This window comes from Rutidosis leptorrhynchoides, chromosome 4 (genome assembly GCF_046630445.1).
Source record: "Rutidosis leptorrhynchoides isolate AG116_Rl617_1_P2 chromosome 4, CSIRO_AGI_Rlap_v1, whole genome shotgun sequence".
NCBI classification, from domain to species: Eukaryota; Viridiplantae; Streptophyta; class Magnoliopsida; order Asterales; family Asteraceae; genus Rutidosis; species Rutidosis leptorrhynchoides.
Window position 1 is genome coordinate 181,388,448 of NC_092336.1, and position 25,105 is coordinate 181,413,552.

Sequence of the window (25,105 nt, forward strand, 5' to 3'; positions counted from 1 at the left end):
AAGTATTCGAATAAGCTAACAACAATAAGTAAAAACAAAAGTAGTTTGAACAGGTTCGAACGCCGAACATGTTCAAACTTGTTCTTGTTCAAACTTCGTGCATATATAAGTTGAGTTCAAACGACACCCGGTTGTTCAAACAAGGTAGTCTTCGAACCTTGTTCTTACCTAGTGTGCGGGAACGTTGTTTGCTTTTTAGCGGCCAATGAAGATTTTTCGACCCGTTCACTAATCAAGTTCGATCATGGTTCTGTTCGAACCATATTCGAATCTATGGTGTAAATTCGCAAATTTTGTATAAAAGTATATATTTTCCCAACACTTTGATAAAAAGTGTAAATTAGTCATTTCCCTCCTTTTTTTTTTTTTTTTTAAACTACATTTTTTATCACAGTACAATAAAATTGGGACGGTCTGGTAGTATTACATAAATGTGTAATCTAAACAACCAGTTCAAGGAATTGGTACCTTGTTATATGGAGATAAAAGTAAAATTTATTGCATGGTAAGACATTAATTTATACCTAGCTAAGTTAGACGAAAAATAAAAAGGACTAATTGAAGTAATACAGAATGGAGGACATTGAAGTATGTACTAGTTTTGTTTACCAAGATTAAAAAACAATGCATAGGGAAACACAATAGATTTGAAAGTCTTTGTAAACAACAAGTTCTGAACAAGTAAAGACAATATGTGTTCACCTTAATCTTAGGGGACTGTGTGAATATATCATGGATCCATGTTCATGCATGGCAAGAATGTTTGCTCTTCTTAGATATAGTAATACTAAATTAACATTGGGTTGTAGTATTTTTCAACCACCAAGATCACTATATTTTATATTCTAACTTACTGTATCTGATGGTTAAATAAAAGTTTGCAATTTCTAGATGGATGCTTGCAGTCACATGTGTTTGAAGTTTGATATGCAGTTTTTGATCAAGTCAATACAATAAAACATTTTTATGATACAAATTAATAATATAATATAGGATAGTTTATGTGAACATTTTGCCAAACTAACAGTACTCAGTGAGTATTCATGATGATGATGAACAAATACATTTTATTTGATTTGTTCTCTTAATAATTCAGCCCACATAATGTATATTCTCTAAAAGATTCTTTCGACTTAGTTTTATGATACCATAATTAAGTTCACATCAAATGACTTTCAATATGTGAGATATATGCAGATTATTAAAAGAAAATTGAACTATTTGCTTGTGAAATTTCAACAAACTGTTCCACTATTTCTTTAGCTGCTTTTTCATAAAAATTGGATCCAAGAACGGATTTGAGCGAAATGTACAAGATCATTAACATAAGTTTAAAGATGCTACAAAAGTGGAAACATAAACTATGATTACGTACCAACGAGAAACAATAGGCCGGTTTCATACAAAACATAATTAATAGAAAATATGAGTACATGAAACTCAATAAGCATTAATATACTACTAAGTGCATCTTACAAACAATAATTCTCATCAAATATCAAATAAACCTTACAAATTAACCTTAAAAATAAGCGAGTACCAACAAGATCTCACTAGAATTCTTCGATCGAATTCATATAGTCAGATCTAGAGTACTCGCCAATCTTGGATTCTTTGTGCATTCGCCGCCCTCTAACCAACTAAACCTCGACGAATGGAGTGGATTCCTAAACTTCTTTTCCTTTTTCAGAGAAGGAAATAAAGAAAGAGACAAAGAACTATCTATTTCTTCATCTTTTTCTTCTTCTTCTTCTTCTTCTTCTTCTTCTTCTTGTGATCTTACCTTCATACTTAATGATAAATCCAAATCAAGACCACTGTCTACTACTTTTCTTTTCTTTGTTTCAATAGGGGTATCAAATCTTTGACTATTCATGAGTTGTTGATGGTCTACAAGAGTTGACCTAGTGGTATCTAAGGCTTGTTTGATTGCCCATTGTTGCATCAATCTTGCTTTGAAAATTTGTTCCTCCATGGATGAGTTAGTACAATTAGCTTCACTATCATGGATCACGCCTTGATCTGTCATTCTAGCATTCATGCTGTTTCTCGATATCAAGCGTGCCCCATAATCACTGCATATATAATGTGATTAATCTCATGTTAAAATTAAGAATGGGATTAATTAACTAAAACTTGTTCATGAAAATAGTGAGATGGTATTATATATATAAATTTATATTTATATTTATAAATACCTTGGATTTGGCCTAATTGATCTTGGATTGAACATTGGAAGCTGCCACAAATTGTGAGCATAGTGATTGTTTCTCCCAGTATAGTAGTCTCCCTCATTTATTACTAGTACAGAAATAAATGAATTGAATCAATACCAATCATATAAAAACATCAAAGATCAAGAATCTTGAAAACCCTAATATGAAGAGAAAAACAAACAAACATGGAGTTTTAATAAAAGATAGATCTTAATTTGGACATACTTTGTCCTTGATCGTCGATCCTCTTGCTTCGATACATCTGAAATTGTAAAAAAAAAAAAAAAATGAAAAGATTAGCTATAGTAAGTCAATAATGTTGAAATAAAAGAAAAAAACAATTGTATTATTGAATTATTAATTACCTGTAGATGACTTTTTACATGAGCAATGCTGAGACCCTTCATGTTCATTAGTTGTAAAACCAGTTTTGGAGTTGCTCCTACATGAACACAAAATAATTCACAAAAAAATTGTTAGAAGAAACACACAAACCCTAAAAAGGAACTTGAATATCAAGAACTAAATGGATGAGTTGAGTTACTTTCTTGACCACCAAGTCGTTCGACAGCTCGAACAAATATGAGATGAAGTTCGGGTGTCCATCTCAATCTAGGCATCTTGGATCTAATATATTGCCTAACTCGAGTAGATGCATCCATCTTCTCACTATCTTGTTGATCCACTATACTATTATTTTCGGAGCTCTCACTCGATTTCGTCTTGTTTCCTTCATCTCCCTCATCATCATCCTCATGTCTCTTACTATACATATGATCATTCATTTCCGAAGAACCATCACAATCACCATCTTCCATCATCTTTATCTTGATTCTTTAATATCAAAGTTTGAAGATCAATAAGTACAAAGAACTGATGAGTAGTTCTTGAATTCATCAATCTTTAAAGAGAGTCATCATGAGAACACAGTTTGCTTTTTCAAATTAGAAAGTCTTGATATGATAAATTTAGCTTTGAATCTGAGAGTTAAATGACCAAAGAAATGGGCATGACTAAGACCTCTATAAAAGTCTATGGATGGACTTGTCTGTATCTATGTTTCAATATATAAATGAAATATTCTATTCTAATTGCATGTACATACATACAGACATATATATATACACATGTATACATATATGCATACATACATTAAATGCATGGACCATATGCAAGTACTATGTGTGGACATAATTTGTGAGACTAGATGACTTAAAACTATAGATCAAGTATAATTAAGCATGGAAGGTCAGCTAGCTAGGGCTAAGTTTTCAAAGAGGAAATTGTCTATGGATTATAGAGGACTTCTTCACCATTCATTATTTATTGCTATTTAATATTTGCAAGACAAATGCTTAACTTACAGAGTTGTACATCCATTTCTATTTTCTTATATTATTTACACACTTTTTATTTTTACATTTAAAAAAATGGTAATATAAATAAATGGAGATAGAAATCAACAAGGTACTAACCGTTACACCGAAACAAAAATAGCATAGTCAACAATACAGTAAAATTGTGAACAAACAAACAAGCTAAACCTAACACAACCTAACCACTAACATGGTGGACAAAGGTTAAAAAGCTACCAAACCAAATGACTAAGGCTACAACTACTACCTATAATACCGACCAGACCAAAACCATTTTCGTCGAAACACAACGGATTGTCGGGAGAAAGCCAAAGACAACCATATTCGCCAAAAATCCGCCACAAGTCTTCTCGAGTCGCCAATGAAGAGACCGACTACAAAATATCAGCCAAACCGCCGGAGTTGAAACTAGATATCTAACAGGGAGATCGGTTTCTAGTACAAACATGTTGACACAACTGAAAAATAGGAGCCCATCATGACAAAATTATGGCAACTGGATCCATCCGACAACTAAGAACCGCCACCATAGCCAAAACAATCTGGCAGCCACTAACAACTAGGTGGCGAAGACCACCAGAACCGTCAGTCGATGTAACGATAGCCACCACCACCCTGACCGGAAACAACAGGTGGCCGCAACCAACAGAGTGGTGTAACTATCAAAGCCATCGTCCAGGGAAGTTCCGGCAAGCCAAGGAAGTAAGAGAAAACTCAAAATATCATGCGAGATACGAGGCCCAAGCCACCATAAACAACCTGTTAAGTCTCAAATTTATGATGTGTGTATTACATAAGTGATGTAAGTGGTGACGGTATGGAATATAAATACCATCACCTTCCTTAGTTCATTAACACTTAGCAACCCTTATCCTCACTTTACACCAACACTTTCACCTAGTTCATTAATTCTCTCTAAACCTACACATTGTAACCATTTGTACTTGAATGAATTTTGGCACAAAGTTGTGATATAATCTATTCTATCTTCATCATCTTAACAGTATTCATCAACATCATCATTCATATTCGGTTACATACATATAGATACATCGATATATATACTTTCTGTAATATTCAAACTAGCACACTAACACAAATCAAACTAAAATCTAGCATTTACATTTGGTATTAGAGCAATTAGAAGAACATCACAAGTTTGATTTAAGTGTCCAGTGTAGTTTTTGTTATTGGAAATAAAGAATACTAATTGCAATTTTGTTCGTGGAAATTTGTTGAAAAAGAAGACTTCTAGTGTTGGGTTAATTACATACAACCAGCCTATCATTTCAGAAATTTAATGTTAGTTCAACAGTTTGTATAGTGTTTGTTCCAAGAAGGCATCAAGGGTTCGAATCTCAGCTTTTGAAACTATTTTTTATTTCATATATTTCAATTAACATGCACAAGTATAAACCACAGCAAGTTCTAGGCCCATTTCAAATTTAGAAGTCCAACTTCAGGTGATCTACCATCTGTTAACAAACAAAGTTAAAGCTAATGGAAAGGACTAACAGAGTAAATAATTTTAATGATTCTCGTTAATTTTCTAACGAATTGTTTCATGATTTTCGGTTTTTCGCAACAACCACTTCAAATGACGAGCATTTCTTCAGGAATAACTCCAATACCTGATGAGTTTCTGAAAAATGTTGAATGATGATTAACTTCTTCTTAAAGAAATAGAATTGATTACAAAACAGATCAACTCTCAGTATATGGAACTTCAGACGCTTAAAACACAAAACAAGAGAATGATCAGCTCAAGTTAGAAAACGTTCTTTCATTTCAGAAACTTTTGTCTCTTCAAGCTAGTCTTCTCAACTCCGAACGTGACCATTCTACAACTTCGAACTGTTGTTGATCATGCTCAGACTCTTAACCGAACATTATCTCAAGACTTCAACAAACGCATTTAGGACTTACAACATGCGTTAGATGTTAGATTGACACAAATTCCAAAACCTACAATGATGTCGATGGGTATACAAGTTGAAATTCTGGAATACAAGAAGCCAAAGATTGAAGAATCAATATGTTTTCTTCCTATAGTTGAAAAAAGGCTTATTCAACAGAGATCCCAAGGTTACTCAATCTCAAAAATTTATTTCTCACAGACATCGAGTTTATTCCAATTACAGAACCAAAACACATCAACCGTTTTTGGAACCTACTTATGAGCAAAATGGAGAACTCGCAGGGTGTCGTGATCAGTACGGATGGTTTCCTCACAAACCAAAGCAATTAATTTCAAAAAAATCATCTGTCAACTCAAGAAAACCACCGTTTGTTAAAACACCAACAAAACCAATCAAGTACTCATCCAAAGAGTTACTTTCCATTAATCCAAGATTTCATACCTCGATGGAATGCAAGGTCAAACAATCAAATAGACCATTCTTACAAATGTTCGCTAAAAACAATGACAAAGCAAACCGAAAAACCCATCACTTAAACTTTCGCACCAAACCTCCGAAAACAACTCTTCACAACAACACTTCTAACTCCCGATGTCCGATTGAGGGGGAGAGAGAATATTCATCATTCGAGGGGGAGCTAAAGAAAACCTTTAAGAAAGATCTTTCCTACACCCCTTCAATTTAATAAAGACATATTTGAACAACACACACCAAGGGGGAGAACCAATGTCAGGACCAACAGATGGTGTGCATTGTGATCATTCCTCTCAAACTTAAATAACCGAAAAATGAGAAGTTTCCAAAAAGAAGAAGATTCTCCATTTCAACTCAACATCTACGACTATTCCAAGTGGGAGAGTTCAAGATCACAGAGATGTACAACACACATCAAGGGGGAGACTGTTAAGTCTCAAATTTATGATGTGTGTTGCGTTACATAAGTGATGTAAGTGGTGATGGTATGGAATATAAATACCATCACCTTCCTTAGTTAGTTAACATTTAGCAACCCTTATTCTCACTTTACACCAACACTTTCACCTAGTTCACTAATTCCCTCTAAACCTACACATTGTAAGCAGTTGTACTTGAATGAATTTTGACACAAAGTTGTGATACAATCTATTCTATCTTCATCATCTTAACAATATTCATCAACATCGTCATTCATATCCAATTACATACATATAGATACATCGATATATATATATACTTTTTGTAATATTCAAACTAGCACATGAACACGAATCAAACCTAAATATAGTGTTTTCACAACCCTACCACGAAAACAGCAGTACAAGGTGGTTATGACTGCCGGAAACCACCACACCTCGCCAGATCTGATACAGTCGATCTCCGAATGATGAACAAATAATAAAAGCTATTGAATATTTTCTTATTATATGTTTTTTGAATAGTACTTGGATGAATTTTTTTTAATTTTGCTGCTAAAATAAATAACGAGTAATGAATACTGTTAAATCAGAAAAAACCTTCCTCGAATAAATGATAAACATTGAGCAAAAGACATATAATTATTGTATGGGTTTTTAAGTTAATTATAGGGATGAATGTATCCGTCCTTGTAACTTAGTGGTATATCCAATACCTTGTGTGATGGATAAGGTGGGAGCTCTCAAGTTTGAGTCATTTTTCTTAAAACATTCAAAGATATTTACCCGATTTATGAGGTTCGGATCCCTGTAATACGGTTAAAGTTTTCGTCCGAAAGCATGTGTATACGTGAAAACTGATCAGATGTGTGGATTATTCCCCCGCCAGTGATTCAAAATACTTGTCTTTCCAAACAAATTAGAGGGGTAAATTGTTTACTATTAATTTTTAGCGCTTCAAAAATTTTCTTTTTCATTTATTTAAGAACTTGAACTTTTGTACCGATTATTGCAAGTAAATAATAAATAATAAATAATAATAATAACAATAAGAGAGTAAAGAAAAGATATACAAATATTAAGGTTTATAGTAGTTGAAGAAGTCAAAATATATTTTTTAATCTACTTTTCAAATTATCACTCTAGTGTTAGTCACTAAAAATATTTTAAATCCGGTGAACAACAGATTTCACCAAGATTACTTTCACTAAGTTTTATTTTAAAGATGAAAAATTTTGACCAACAAAATCATCACCTTTGTTCTTCACATATCGCAATCAAGATCCTTTATGAGAGTGATCCACAAAGTAAAACATAAAATATAAGTAGTTGTTTAGTGATTAAGAATTCTAACAAGTAGAATCTCTCTTACTGTTAATCAAAACAAAATAGATGCTTGAAAGCTTTGAATAAATGTTCTAACACATTAGAAAATATAAGTGCTAAAGTTGAATTCGAATGTAGGTAAGTGCTGCATTAAAAGCCAAGTAAAAAGATCTCTTCATGTTGGCGATTGACTTACGGCTCAAACAGGTTTGACCATACTGTTAAGATTTGCGGGTGACTATAATAAGAACATGTAATTGTGATAGCGTCAATCATATAACCTACTGAAGACAAAAGAATAAAATAAATGCATAAAACGATAATGATAAATGAAGCAACAATTTAATGTGGTTATATCCCAACTTCAAACACATAGAAAGGTTTAGCCCATAGGCACAAATAAAAGATTTTCACTAATCCGTGCACACATATTATAGGAGCCCAGGGTTATAAGTCATAGAATAAAATGTAAAAGGAAACAACTTGCTGGCCAAGCCAGGGCTCGCAAAACGCGATGCTTATAACCACAACATGATTAAATGCTCGAACACGTTCATCGGGTTCTAACCTTGCCTCTCACGAACAATGACAGCCACCTCGCAATCCGTGAGGGTGGCTTTGCTGCCTATTTTCGTTTTCTTGTTCAAAATTCTCTACATACTCAATAATTTCTCACTTGTCGACTTTGAACAAAAGAAGATGTGCAAATTGAGCATGAGAGAGAAGATAATACGCTGAAAAGGAGTTGAAAAGTAAACCAATTGATGAGATTCCAGCTTCGACAAGGTACCCCATGTATACCGTAAAGAGCACTTGGTGTGACGACCCGGAAATTTTCGATCAAATTTAAACTTTAATCTTTATATGTTTTCGACACGATAAGCAAAGTCTGTAATGTTGCATCTCAAAATTTTTGAACTGTTTTCATGAATTCATTTGGCCTTTAACTATTCCCGACGATTCACGAACAAATACTGTAAATAAATATATACATATATAGATATATATAAAAATAAACATAGGAGTATATATATTAATAGGAATTAATAAAATATAATTTAATCAGTTGAATTGAAAATGTAAATGTCATTAGTTACTATTATTATTAAAAATTTCATTATTTACATTGTTATTAATAATTATAATTATCATTGTTAATAATATTATATATTATCATTAGTAGTATAAGTATTATTACAAAAGCTATCATTTATATTGTTAATATTAATATTATCATTTTTGTAATTATGATTTTTAGTTATTAATATGATTATTATTATTAATAGTATTATTTTGATATTATTATTATTAAATATCCTTATTATTAATTCTATTATTATTATTATTGCTAATTATTTAATAGTATTATAATTTTTAAAATTAATTACTAAAATTAAGTTAATATATATAGAGTCATATACATAGTGAATTCAGTTTCACATCTCTATCCCACTGTATTTAATTTTTGATCTTGTCTCCAATCTGTTAGATGTCAGTATCTAATTTATCAGTACAATACAAAATTCATTCATTATATAGACACTGTATTTTGAGAAAGAACTAAACCAACAAAATTCATGAAATAAAGCTCGACACCTCTGTTCTTCATCTTTTTAACCATATTTTGATTTTGAATGAATTTTCAAAATGTAATAATACAGTCTTGTTAGGAATCGTCTATCTAAACTATCTGTAAGTTTTCAATCCTCAATTCTTTCTATTAATCTCTAATTTGAGAGTCAAAGTTTTGGGTTTTAAAAGTCAACTAAGTGTTCTTGAATCAAATTCGAGTTTCTTTTGATGTTTCCAGTTAATTTGATGATCCATAAAGATTATAGGAATGATTTGCAACATAATTCATGTTGTAATCATAATCTATAACATTCTTAATTTCAAAACCAACTTTTGAGCTCATGTGTTCTTGACAATGATATACACTAACTTGAATTCGAAACAAATTTCAAAAACTAAAAATGCAGAGTTGTTAGGAATCATTTACTTAAACTTCCTGTAAACTCTTAAGTTCCAATTCTTAATAACGAAGTCGAATTTGCGAGTCAAAGTTATTTTGTCAAAAGTCAACCAATTTGTTCATCGAGAAATTAGAGCTCGTTTTGATGTTTCAAGTTCAATTGACGATTTCAATAGTTTTTAGGAATGATCTGAAACATGTTTCATGTTGTAACGATTGTCCGAAACGAACTCAAAAATTGAAAACAAAATTTTTTTTTTCTTGGCTACCAGCAAGCAGTAGGATTTTTTTGTTTTTTTTCTCTCATTTTTTTTTATATCATTAACACATTTTTTTTTCATGTTGTTTACAAGTCATAAATGAAAACCAGAATGCGTTATTTTGATTTTTTTTGAAGTTCCATGGTTGAATTGATTTAAGGTAGAAGATGAAGAAGATGATTCAAGTTGAAATAGATATTAGATATATATATTTGGGTTGCATAATAAATAAGAAAGACGTGAATGGCAGAATGGTTAAGGGTGTTGGTGGGTGAGCGAGAGGTCTCGGGTTCAAATCCGGTTCTGGACATATTTTTTTAGAAAGGCTTTTGAAGGTAGATTTCATTACAAAAATTATTATTATTATTATTATTGTTATTGTTACTAAAATTATAATCTTTATCATTATCATTATTATTAATATATGTATATGTATTATTACTATTATTATGATTAGGATTATTATTATTATCAAAATAACATAAACTATTATTATTATTAATATTAGTATTAGTATCATTATGTACTTATTAGTATTTTTAGAATCATTATTAACATATGTACTATCATTATTATCATTATCATTCTTATTATTAGTATTATCATCATTAATAAAGTTATTATCAGTAGACTATTATTAGTAAAATCATTAATATCAAAACTATCATTTTTAACAAATAAGATATTTGGTACATAAAACCTACTTATTATATATACTACAACTATATTAATAATCTATATAACTATATACAAGACATATTAACATCTCTTATATAAATACCGACATACAACAAATTCGATATTTTTAATATAATACTAAATATATACATGGATATATTAATATAACTAAATGTATAGATTCTAATCATTTTAAATATATATACAATAAATATATATAACGTATACTTTAAGATATAAAATAAGTATATATTTTTAAATGGAATTTAATATACATTATATAAACTACAAACACATAAATAATATATAATTAATAAAGGAAATTATGTGATTTCCATTATATGTTTTAATAGATATACAATTGATATAGGTTCGTGAATCCGAGGCCAACCCTGCATTGTTCAGTTGTTTAATGTCGTTATATGTATTTTTACTACAAAATACATTAGGTGAGTTTCATTTGCCTTTTTACCCTTTATATTTTTGGGCTGAGAATACATGCGCAATTTTTATAAATGTTTTACGAAATAGACACAAGTAATCGAAACTACATGATATGGTTGAATTATCGAAATCGAATATGCCCCTTTTTAGTCTGGTAATCTAAGAATTAGGGAACAGACACCCTAATTGACGCGAATCCTAAAGATAGATCTATTGGGCCTAACAAACCCCATCCAAAGTACCGGATGCTTTAGTACTTCGAAATTTATATCATGTCCGAAGGAGGATCCCGGAATGATGGGGATATTCTTATATGCATATTGTTAATGTCGGTTACCAGGTGTTCAATCCATATGAATGATATTTTTGTCTCTATGCATGGGACGTATGTTTATGAGAAATGGAAATATGAAATTTTTTGGTCTATTAAAATTATGAAATGATGATTAAACTAATGAACTCACCAACCTTTTGGTTGACACTTTAAAGCATGTTTATTCTCAGGTACGAAAGAAATCTTCCGCTGTGCATTTGCTCATCTTAGAGATATTACTTGGAGTCATTCATGACATATTTCAAAAAAACGTTGCATTCGAGTCGTTGAGTTCACCAAGATTATTATTAAGTCAATAATAGTAAAATATATTACGAAATGGTATGCATGTTGTTAACTTTTGATGCAATGAAAGATTGTCTTTTCAAAAACGAATGCAATGTTTGTAAAATGTATCATATAGAGGTCAAGTACCTCGCGATGTAATCAACTGTTGTGAATCATTTATAATCGATATGGACTTCGTCCGGATGGATTAGGACGGGTCTCTACAGTTGGTATCAGAGCGGTGGTCTTAGCGAACCAGGTCTGCATTAGTGTGTCTAACTGATAAGTCGTTAGGATGCATTAGTGAGTCTGGACTTCGACCGTGTCTGCATGTCAACAGTTTTGCTTATCATTTAGTGTCGAAAATTATTTGCTTATCATCCTTAAAGTCTAGACACGTCTTACTGCCTCTATTGCATAGACAGTGTATAGATAAGTTCACATCTTAGCGTATCTGTTATTGTTACCTTTGCCTGACAACTTCCGTAGATTCCTCCGTAATTTATGGGATTTTAGTATTATATATGCATATGTAAATTATGTATTGCAGGGTACTAATCTGCATCCTATAATCTATTTCTTATCGAAAATCCTTCATCTGATCGTACGAGATGAATCCCTCAAGCAGTTCGAATTTCTCGGATTTCGACAGCTATTCCGATATGAAGTTTCACCTATCAGCGTCACCGGAATGAATCAATCAATCAACCATCCCCAATTCATCTGATGGGTTCGTAGTCGACTTAATCAATGGAGACGCGAAGAAGGCGATCCCTTCCATCAAACGAATTCACCTCTTGACAATGAACCTAAAGCGTTTACCGACGAACCTGTTCGAGACACCATTTTCTCTCTCATTTCCAGAGTGTCTCGTCACGATCATATACTATCTCAGATTCTAAACCTCATTCATCCGCTCGTTCGAACCGACAATCATCTTAGTATAATAGAAGAAGTCAACGAGCTTCACGCCCGAGTTGTAGCCTTGGAAAAGATAGTGCAAAATTTACCAGCTTCAGCATAATCACCGGCATCAACAGAACCATCAATAACAGTACCAGTACCATCAACAATCCATACCTCAACATCTCACTCTGTACCTCAAGTATAATCATCATTCTACGTATCGTTCTACATCAATTATCTTCGTTCTTCATGGCGATCAAGTAATCTCTAATGTTTTGGAGATTATATATTCTTGTTCTAACGGTAAATCAAATGAGTTTAATATCATATTAACTCATTAAATCCATGATTACATCTGAAGAAAATATATATGTATATATGTTTTCATAAAGATTGTAATTAAAAATTCTTTTGTGCAAACTGTTAATGGTGAAAATATTTTAACGGGTAGGTAATACCCGAGGAATATTTAGATTTCACATTAATAAATTACATTGTACATTCTTCAAAACTGATTCAACAGTCATTTACTATCCTACTTACAACCACCGATATACGTATCCGTTCACCACAGAATAAGCATATTCATCCAAATTCATATTGGGATTTTGATTTATCAGAATTCAACAAGTGGCATAATGAAGAAAACATTGGAAAATAAAACTTGTTAGAAACAAACAATTTTAACTATGAGAAGAATTTTGTTAAGAATCCATGCTAACTGTTCCTAGCTAACTGGTTACATTTTATTTATTGCAATTTAATTATCGCAATTTACATTCTCGCAATTTACATTCTCGCAATTTTATTTATCGTCATTTAATTTATGTTATTTATTTTACGCACTTTATTTATCGCCATTCTGTTATTTACGCATTTTAAATATCGGGACACGTATACAATGTTTTGACATATCATATCGACCCATCTATATATATATAGTTTGAGTTGTGATCGAGTCTGAGACATGTACACGGGTCACGACACGTATTAATTAATTCGAATATTATATATTAAATTATATATGAAATATGGGACTGTTAACTGTGGATTATCGACTGTGGACTAATGACATTGGACAATTAAAATGAATTAAAATATTGATTATAATATATGAAACTAAATAATTCTTCAAGTTTGCCACTTGATTTCATCTTAAACCTCATTTGTATCTTAACGTTACAATCTATGTTCAAACCTTGCATGATTCTTGAAAACACCTCAATCGAGAGGATGAACCAACAGTACTTCATCTACGTAACAAGAGATTGATGCATATAGTTATGCACTTGAAAACTCTCGGAACCTGAGTAAACGTTTAATAAGTATCTGTGCTAGCTCCTTTGGCATTGTTATTACCGAAAATAACTTTACAATCCCTCTTCAAAGTAGCCAATTTTGTCACAGCTTCAGCAAATCAACTTCGACTTTCATTCGGATTAGCCTTATTATAATCCTGATTATATAAGTTACCTTTCGTCATCGTTACCGGAGAATGATTTATATTTCATCACCTTAGCAGTAAATTTACCAGCAATTTCATTGATCTCTGACCTTCCGAAGAATCATTATGTTCATTGAAACCCTATCATATACTCATCCGTATCTTGTAACGAAAATTGCCATACCAATTACCAGGGTTTAGCAATCAGTATTTTGAAATCTCGCAGCATGTCTACATCAACAGTTATATGTATACATATAACAATCTCGCATGTGCGGGATTAGGTATTGTTGTTGTATATAACAATTATCTCCTAGAATTACGATCTTCAATTCTAAAATTTTGAAAAGCACCCAGCCTACAAATCAATATATTGAACTTTGAAAAAGCTGAATGAAGCAGCAGAAACTGTAGGCAACCGTAAACGACCTTAATCGTCGAAAGTTTGATGATAAAGAATGGAGTATTGGAAACACTCAATAGAAAATTTAGTACCGAAAAGCGGATTATGCGAAACTATGAAAGAAGCCGTGGACAAATCACAAAGAATAAGTTTAACTTCAAAGAATCTAAATGATTCAATGTCATGTCTGCTGAAGTCTTTAGCGAATATCTTGCTCCTGACTCTAAACCGTTACGGACAAATCTACTTCATCATCCTCTGATCTTAGAAATTCTAAGATATCATCGAATCTTTCATTATAAATATCCTCAATATTTCTGAAGATATCTTCATAAATATTCTCGTCCTTTATTAATTATCTCTCTGCACTATCTGTGATATATCATAAAAGGAAACTATTTTAGTTTCTAAATTCTGAAAAATTCAAACTTAAACGATGAATGTTTTTGAAGTAATGTTGAGAACTGATGCATAAGTTATTATAATATAATGACACTTGATCAACGTGATTATATAACAGTAAGTCATGCTGAGTTTCTAATGAAACGTGATGATTCACAGACTATAACGTCATCATGTGCCATGTTACACGACTCTTACATTCTATCTAATCTAATCTATAAACATATAAAGAACATATTTTCTTGATAGTTCTATCTTTTCTCTTGAATTCTGGTAACATGACAAATCAAATCATGCTACTACCTTTCCTTTCTACTATTATATTATGATAATTCAAAACTCCATACCTACGAATTCTGGACCATTTCTTGCGAAAAGAAAATAAAAGCATGAAGCTTTGAAATAAAAAGGGGGTATAAATCGCAGCAAATAGGAGAGAGCATTAACTGTGAATGACAATGATTATAGGAGATGGAAGTAGGGACTTCGAAATATAAAGGAAAATATAAAGCCCGATAACAACACATAAATTACAAACCGTGTATGTCAATATTTATCGCAACATAAAGACACGGGAGAATTAAAAACACTATAACCCCAAGGGCAAAGTAGAAGTAAACAGATTTTCTAGTGGAAGATTAAAAAGAAGGATGACAGAAATGATAATTAGGAAAATATCAAGGTTTAGAATTAGATTAAGCATTTTCATAACCTTTTAAATTTGGGGATTGTATAGAAATGGTGAGAATAAGGGAAAGGAAGAGCTTAATTTATAATAGAAATATCAGACAGAGTAATCGAGGCGGATCATCTTATTTAATTTTAGAGATCTTAATTTTCCTTACTCGCCGAAGAATCAAATCTTTTATATTTCGAAGATTTTCTTTTAAATCCCTTGAATTCCGAAATTCAACCAGGACAACGTCAAAAGTTAAGACGCGCCTTATTTTCTAAATTCAAATGTGACTACGCCAAAAGTTAAGGCGAATCCTTACTTTTCTCATTTCACTATTTAGTGATAGTTTCATTCGTACTCTTCGAATAATCGAATTGTTTTATCTATATTACTCAATGATGATAAAACTCTATTTATCAACTTATAGTTGTCATGAAAACATTTCTATTGTTAACCATGACGACCACATTCAAATTTCGGGACGAAATTTCTTTAACGGGTAGGTACTGTGACGACCCGGAAATTTCCGATCAAATTTAAACTTTATTCTTTATATGTTTTCGACACGATAAGCAAAGTCTGTAATGTTGCATCTCAAAATTTTTGAACTGTTTTCATGAATTCATTTGGCCTTTGACTATTCCCGACGATTCACGAACAAATACTGTAAATAAATATATACATATATAGATATATATAAAAATAAACATAGGAGTATATATATTAATTGGAATTAATAAAATATAATTTAATCAGTTGAATTGAAAATGTAAATGTCATTAGTTACTATTATTATTAAAAATTTCATTATTTACATTGTTATTAATAATTATAATTATCATTGTTAATAATATTATATATTATCATTAGTAGTATAAGTATTATTACAAAAGCTATCATTTATATTGTTAATATTAATATTATCATTTTTATAATTATGATTTTTAGTTATTAATATGATTATTATTATTACTAGTATTATTTTGATATTATTATTATTAAATATCCTTATTATTAATTCTATTATTATTATTATTGCTAATTATTTAATAGTATTATAATTTTTAAAATTAATTACTAAAATTAAGTTAATATATATAGAGTCATATACATAGTGAATTCAGTTTCACATCTCTATCCCACTGTATTTAATTTTTGATCTTGTCTCCAATCTGTTAGATGTCAGTATCTAATTTATCAGTACAATACAAAATTCATTCATTATATAGACACTGTATTTTGAGAAAGAACTAAACCAACAAAATTCATGAAATAAAGCTCGACACCTCTGTTCTTCATCTTTTTAACCATATTTTGATTTTGAATGAATTTTCAAAATGTAATAATACAGTCTTGTTAGGAATCGTCTATCTAAACTATCTGTAAGTTTTCAATCCTCAATTCTTTCTATTAATCTCTAATTTGAGAGTCAAAGTTTTGGGTTTTAAAAGTCAACTAAGTGTTCTTGAATCAAATTCGAGTTTCTTTTGATGTTTCCAGTTAATTTGATGATCCATAAAGATTATAGGAATGATTTGCAACATAATTCATGTTGTAATCATAATCTATAACATTCTTAATTTCAAAACCAACTTTTGAGCTCATGTGTTCTTGACAGTGATATACACTAACTTAAATTCGAAACAAATTTCAAAAACTAAAAATGCAGAGTTGTTAGGAATCATTTACTTAAACTTCCTGTAAACTCTTAAGTTCCAATTCTTAATAACGAAGTCGAATTTGCGAGTCAAAGTTATTTTGTCAAAAGTCAACCAATTTGTTCATCGAGAAATTAGAGCTCGTTTTGATGTTTCAAGTTCAATTGACGATTTCAATAGTTTTTAGGAATGATTTGAAACATGTTTCATGTTGTAAAGATTGTCCGAAACGAACTCAAAAATTGAAAACAAAATTTTTTTTTTCTTGACTACGGGCAAGCAGTAGGATTTTTTTGTTTTTTTTCTCTCATTTTTTTTATATCATTAATACATTTTTTTTTTCATGTTGTTTACAAGTCATAAATGAAAACCAGAATGCGTTATTTTGATTTTTTTTTGAAGTTCCATGGTTGAATTGATTTAAGGTAGAAGATGAAGAAGATGATTCAAGTTGAAATAGATATTAGATATATATATTTGGGTTGCATAATAAATAAGAAAGACGTGAATGGCAGAATGGTTAAGGGTGTTGGTGGGTGAGCGAGAGGTCTCGGTTTCAAATCCGGTTCTGGACATATTTTTTTAGAAAGGCTTTTGAAGGTAGATTCCATTACAAAAATTATTATTATTATTATTATTATTATTATTATTATTATTATTGTTATTGTTACTAAAATTATAATCTTTATCATTATCATTATTATTAATATATGTATTATTACTATTATTATGATTAGGATTATTATTATTATTATCAAAATAACATAAACTATTATTATTATTATTAATATTAGTATTAGTATCATTATGTACTTATTAGTATTTTTAGAATCATTATTAACATATGTACTATCATTATTATCATTATCATTCTTATTATTAGTATTATCATCATTAATAAAGTTATTATCAGTAGACTATTATTAGTAAAATCATTAATATCAAAACTATCATTTTTAACAAATAAGATATTTGGTACATAAAACCTACTTATTATATATACTACAACTATATTAATAATCTATATAACTATATACAAGACATATTAACATCTCTTATATAAATACCGACATACAACAAATTCGATATTTTTAATATAATACTAAATATATACATGGATATATTAATATAACTAAATGTATAGATTCTAATCATTTTAAATATATATACAATAAATATATATAATGTATACTTTAAGATATAAAATAAGTATATATTTTTAAATGGAATTTAATATACATTATATAAACTACAAACACATAAATAATATATAATTAATAAAGGAAATTATGTGATTTCCATTATATGTTTTAATAGATATACAATTGATATAGGTTCGTGAATCCGAGGCCAACCCTGCATTGTTCAGTTGTTTAATGTCATTATATGTATTTTTACTACAAGATACATTAGGTGAGTTTCATTTGCCTTTTTACCCTTTATATTTTTGGGCTGAGAATACATGCGCAATTTTTATAAATGTTTTACGAAATAGACACAAGTAATCGAAACTACATGATATGGTTGAATTATCGAAATCGAATATGCCCCTTTTTAGTCTGGTAATCTAAGAATTAGGGAACAGACACCCTAATTGACGCGAATCCTAAAGATAGATCTATTGGGCCTAACAAACCCCATCCAAAGTACCGGATGCTTTAGTACTTCGAAATTTATATCATGTCCGAAGGAGGATCCCGAAATGATGGGGATATTCTTATATGCATATTGTTAATGTCGGTTACCAGGTGTTCAATCCATATGAATGATATTTTTGTCTCTATGCATGGGACGTATGTTTATGAGAAATGGAAATATGAAATCTTGTGGTCTATTAAAATTATGAAATGATGATTTATGTTAAACTAATGAACTCACCAACCTTTTGGTTGACACTTTAAAGCATGTTTATTCTCAGGTACGAAAGAAATCTTCCGCTGTGCATTTGCTCATCTTAGAGATATTACTTGGAGTCATTCATGACATATTTCAAAAAACGTTGCATTCGAGTCGTTGAGTTCACCAAGATTATTATTAAGTCAATAATAGTAAAATATATTACGAAATGGTATGCATGTTGTCAACTTTCGATGTAATGAAAGATTGTCTTTTCAAAAACTAATGCGATGTTTGTAAAATGTATCATATAGAGGTCAAGTACCTCGCGATGTAATCAACTGTTGTGAATCATTTATAATCGATATGGACTTCGTCCGGATGGATTAGGATGAGTCTCTACACTTGGGACACACACATGATATTGCGCATATTATACACGTTTTTCTTCGCAATATCGGGTCGCGAATTTGGTTAATTGCAAAAGAATTGAAGACATTTTGACGATTATTATTGAAGAAACGAATTTGAGAGTCAAGAAGTGTTTATTGATGGCTTTTAAAGGAATTGAGGTATTTTCTACACCAAGTTATCATTACTATCATTACTAGCATCAGGTGCAGCGATAAGGCTTGACGCGCACCTAATCCAAGCGACGCACGTTTTTACGGGATCAGATATTTGGCAGGTATTTAAGGGATTTATATTGTGACGCCCCGTACAAAATCAACGTGTACAGATCATCAACAATAGGTCCATTACACGGTACAATACCACATGCTGTTTTAAAACAAGTTTTGCATTCATGAAAAGGTAACGTCTTTACCAACGTCAAATGTTTTACAAAGATAACGTGCTTCTACGAATAGAAAGCATTAACATAAGTACGTGACACAAAGGTCATTACAAAGCCATTGTTCAAATGTAACATTAGTTCTGAATGCAAAGTAAAAGTTCCATGAGTGAGACATCTCTAAACAATGCAGCAGAAGTCTAACACAGCGAGTCTATAACAGCGGAAGCAAATCGTCTAAGCACCTGAGAAATAACATGCTTAAAACGTCAACACGAATGTTGGTGAGCTATAGTTTGATTGTAAAAAACAATGTAATGTAGACCACGAGATTTCGTATTCAAAACAGTATCTCAAATCCGTATGATAAAGTATATGCTTATCCGTGGGCACCCGGTAACTAACTTAACAAGTAATATATCACCCCCTAAAAGTACACTTGGCGAGTGCGTATGTTCTCGAAGTATTAAACACCCGTTAAATGCTAGCGCGACTAGTCCGAGTGGGGATGTCAAACCCTATGGATCCTTATCTAAGATTCGCGTCTACCGGTTCAAAAACCAATAGTTAAACGTTACCGTGCTAAGGGGAATGTTTATGCCGTTATATAACCCACACATATATAAAGTTTAAGTACTCGTGTCAAGTAAGTAAAACATAAAAAGCGCATGTATTCTCAGTCCCAAAAATAGTAAAGTAAAAATGGAAGCTATAACTCACAATGAATGTGCGGTAAAATCGATACGACAATGTAAGCAAATAGTAAGTCGGTCCAAACAAGTAAGTTGGTCGATCCAAAAGGTCCTCAACCTAAGTCAATGGTTACTAAGTCAGTAAATCATCCCCAAAAGTTTAAAAGTAAATAAGTTAAGTCTTAAGTATCATCATCATCATCATCATCATTCGTAAAAGATAAAGTAAGTTTTCAACAAGAATAGAGGTCTAAACAAAAGGCTGAATTCAATCAGCTGCTATGACCTATATACAAACTGAAATGATGCAGGGCCAGTGGCCAAGCCTCCGTTTGTGAGTCCTCTTACCGCTGTCCAATTTTTAGATTCTAACTCGATGTCGTTTGGCCGTGGCGATGGTTTAAGCGCGAGTAGGTCAGAAATTTCAGCACGTCGTTACAAAGGCGTAGTGATTTTCGGAAGGCTATAAATCCCAAACCGTATATCGGATTTAGGCGAGTCTTAAATGAAAAGTCATCTAATCAAACCGAACTATCTGAAAATAAACTTTCCAGAAGTCCCAGGAGTCTGATAAGACTCCGAAAAATAGAAACAAGTGCTCCGGTGGGTTTCTTGGTACTTGATGCTTATCACGGTTCTCATCCTTGATGCGTATAAGCCTCAAGTGTACAACTATTTGATGTTTTAGCATCATTATGACCAAGTTTTAACCATCAACACACAACTAAAAGTAAAAGCTAACTTTCTACAAGTTTTGAACATCAAGGTTGTCTCTTTATTGTATAAACACAATAAAGCTTCAACCTTTGTCCCTTTGACACAAGTTTATGCATCTTCATCATATGAGATGATGAAGACTTGATTTTTATCACCATAAAAATCATAAAAAGGTTCCAAGTAAGTGAGATCTATAATAATAACTTAGATCTCAAGTGTTAAGAATCCCTAAGCTGGAAAGCTTGGATCTTTATAAGATTAATGAGACCATAAGCTAGAAAGCTAAGATCTAGTGAAAGTATTGAGACCATAAGCTAAAAAGCTAAGATATAAACAAAATAATGAAACCCTAAGCCAGAAAGCTTGGATCTTTAATGTTCTTAAAGATCCTTAAAGAAAAAGGCTAGATCTTCAAGTTTCATGAAGATCATAAATACAAGTTTTGATCTTTTTAACAAAATAAAGAGATCATAAGCTAGAAAACTTAGATCCAATAAAGTAATGAAGATTCAAAGCTAGAAAGCTTGAATCTTTCATGTTCTTGAAGGATTCAAATCAGAGTTTGAATTTTCAAGATATAACAAGATCAAGAAGCTAAAAAGCTTGATCCTTTAATGATGATGATGATGTCGTGTAGAAGAAGAGAAGAAGAAGAAGAAGAAGAAAATTTAAACTTACAATTTTTAGTGTGAGAAAGACTAGAGAGAGAATTAGAGAGCAAGTGTGTGTAAAATGTGAATGAGATCAAGTGTAAAATGGGTGAATAAGCTTGGTATATATAGTGGGGAGGGTGATGGAGGTTGTAGGTTATATGGGGGGGACAAGGGGATAACTTTTTGCTTTTTGATTTTTGCTTTTTGCTTAGTGGTGGTCTAAAGGTGGCTGATATCGGATAAAAAGTCACGTTTTCACCCCGGTATTAAGGCCCAAAAACAAGAAAGATTCAAACTTTGTCGACAAAATACCCACTTCGTAGGTTAGAATTGAAGAACAGGTAATTATGAAGGCGGTGCAAAAAGAATCAAGAGAATCAGAGCTAAAACGAAGATTCTAGATCAAAAACGGTGAAAGACAAGAAATCAAGTTACGATCCAGTGAATCAAGGCTGACCAGCACCAAAAACGGCTTGCCATACGGCTTGCCAGTATGGGGTACGGCCTGCCAAACGGTCCAGCAAACGGCCTCAAGAAACGGGCTGCCAAGCAAACGACTTGCCAAATACGGCTCACCAAACGGGTTGCCATACGGCTTGCCAGCCGTTTGCAGGCAAAAACTTTGCTTATTTAAAGGGTCTTTGTCATTCATTCCAACACACACTTCAATTCACTTCTTTCTCTCTCCTGTACAATATTTGTCATACTCTCAAGGCCTTCGACTCCGTGCGGGAAACCTAGTACCCGGAGAAGAACGCTGAAGATTGTATTAGGAGCGGTCTGGAGTCTTGAAGTTGTCACTTTTGTATTCAGAACTCGTTTAATCTACTGGTACTTCTATCCTTTATCTTATATAATGTTTTATGATATTGTTGCCATGATTAGCGAGTAGTTATCTTTAGTGTATGCTATGATGTAAGCAGTTATAATGCCGAAATAATATTATGGTTTGTGTATGCTATCGAAATGCTTTCTGATTATGCTTTAAACTCAATCGCTTTTCCAACTAATAGAACGTAGTTATAGGCTCTGTTATTGGGAAGTTGCGAACCCCGATTCAGATTACACTATCTGTGTCACCCCTTGGTAAGAGAAGTCTATCGGATACAACGTAAGATCGACTGAGGCACACCGATTGTAGTAAGTCTATCAAGCTTTGGATTTCGACTGAGGACTCTTTCGTAGTGAAACATATAACTAGACCCTTAGTACATTGTTGGTCCTAGACCATGCTAGTGTAGTCACCAAGCATATAAACTTCGTACGTGCACACTGAAGCACAACGGTTGTTGTAAGCTGTACCTCTGCTAAGTAAGGCCATGGAACCCGGTTAGTGTTGACCAGTACACTGCACCATAACGCGGTCTCAAGCATTGCACCCTGCTTGAGGGATTCTTAGTTAATTAAGGAACTGTTTGTTTAGACACATAAAGGATTGGACCGTTAGGATAACCGAACGTGTTCATGGAAGTCAGCTTGACTTGGCCATGGTGTTCTTTATAGTTGAACTCTTTTTAAGGGCCTAACTATCTTTCAAAACCAATCATTAACGAAAGCATTGAAACACATCACATCTCTCGGATATGGTAAACCATGTATTCTATTTTGCTTAAGAAAGTTTAGACCATTTTGGAATGTTAATACGTCACCCAACCGAGTCGCTCAATTGGATGAGCCGTCTGAACGTGTATGCCTGTAGTCAGACTGCACGGGCATCAGGGGTAAGGGACGTTGCTGTCTATTTAGAATCTTCAAGCCTAACGCAGTACCTAGTGACATGTCTTATGACAGGGGCGTTTAGGACCAGTGTAATGAATATAAGGCCTCTGCCTATTCATGAGCCAACATTCCATAATCTCGGTAGAATAACTGATGAAGTCATAGTATGCACTCACTTTAACCTTATCTGAATTACGAATTTTATCGCATTTACTTTATCTATCTTATAAATTAGAAAATCCTAAATTAAATAACCACTACTCCCTAACTATCTTAGGCTTAAATATATGTTCGATTCTACTGATATCTCAAAAATACGACTCTAGGTCATACTTCCCTTACTTATAAGGAGTAGTAAGATTTAGGCCCCGCTAAATATAAATTTAAAACAGTACCCTCTCCCACGAGTGGCTGATCCTGGCGAGCCGCTGCCCGACGACACCGCGCAAATAAAAACTGTCCGTTTTGGCCATATCACGTGAGAATACTAAGTTTTTGGCGCCGCTGCCGGGGAACTGGTATCAGGCAGTACTGCTCTCTATCAAACTTATTCACAAGCATTTAGTGGTATCTAAGAAAGATAATTATACACGGACTTGGTTGTTGGATTTTCCGAACAGTCGCCAATTATATTGGGATCAAAAGGATCCTGCCTCTCCGTAGTTGGCCTGGCCACTTGGTTTGTTGAATAGTTCGTGCGGAGCTCTGTTACAGAAATACCAGGGAATCAATAGCCAGAACCAAAAACATATTCAACCGTAGGATAGTTAGTTAATTAAATTAGATTACCTTAGATTACTTTAGACTACCTTATATCAAACTAGATAAAATTAGCTTACCTTAGAATTAGATTACCTTAGACTAGTTTAGCTTACTTTAGATTATCTTAGTTTATTTGCGAAAAATTAAAAACAAAAAGGCATACCTAGTGTATGACCCAAACCCGATCTAGACCAGGGCCGTTGCTATTCGTACCTGATCCAGACGCAATAATCTCTAAAGCACGCAAGGAAGCACGAATCAGAAATCAAATGGCGTTACGCGTTACTTTAGTAGAAAACACCAAACCCTCGATTGAAGGTCGAGGAGGACCAATCAGATTTCCAGAGATTCAAGGACACTCGTTCGAGTTAAAACATCACATCATCCAGCTTATCCAAAATAGCTGTCAGTTTCATGGATTACCGAACGACGATCCTAATTCTCACCTTGATAAATTTATATCTCTTTCGAACTCTTACAAACAGCCAGGGATAGGACAAGATATAGTCCGGCTATACTTGTTCCCCTATTCTCTCACTCATCATGCTTAAACTAGGTTTGAAGGACTGGAAAAAGATTCCATCACGTCATGGACGGAGATGGCTACTAAATTCCTAACCAAATATTTCCCTCCTTCTAAACAAACCAAACTGAAGAATGACGTCATTAACTTCAAACAAAGTTATGATGAATCTCTTTACACTGCATGGGAGCGATTCAAAACCCTGCTAAAGAAATGCCCTAATCACCAGCTAGAAC

General features: G+C 32.3%; 1 protein-coding gene across 1 annotated transcript; it reads right to left on the minus strand.

Moving 5' to 3' along the window:
• Positions 1–1,396: 1,396 nt before the first annotated feature.
• On the minus strand, positions 1,397–3,174 carry LOC139844364 (uncharacterized). The gene is made up of 5 exons (XM_071834587.1): positions 2,761–3,174; positions 2,582–2,658; positions 2,442–2,478; positions 2,199–2,301; positions 1,397–2,075 (listed from the first exon to the last, which is right to left on the minus strand). The coding sequence occupies exons 1-5, from the start codon at positions 3,035–3,037 to the stop codon at positions 1,574–1,576; spliced, it is 996 nt and encodes a 331-aa protein (XP_071690688.1). The 5' UTR covers positions 3,038–3,174; the 3' UTR covers positions 1,397–1,573.
• Between the last annotated feature and the right edge of the window lie 21,931 nt (positions 3,175–25,105).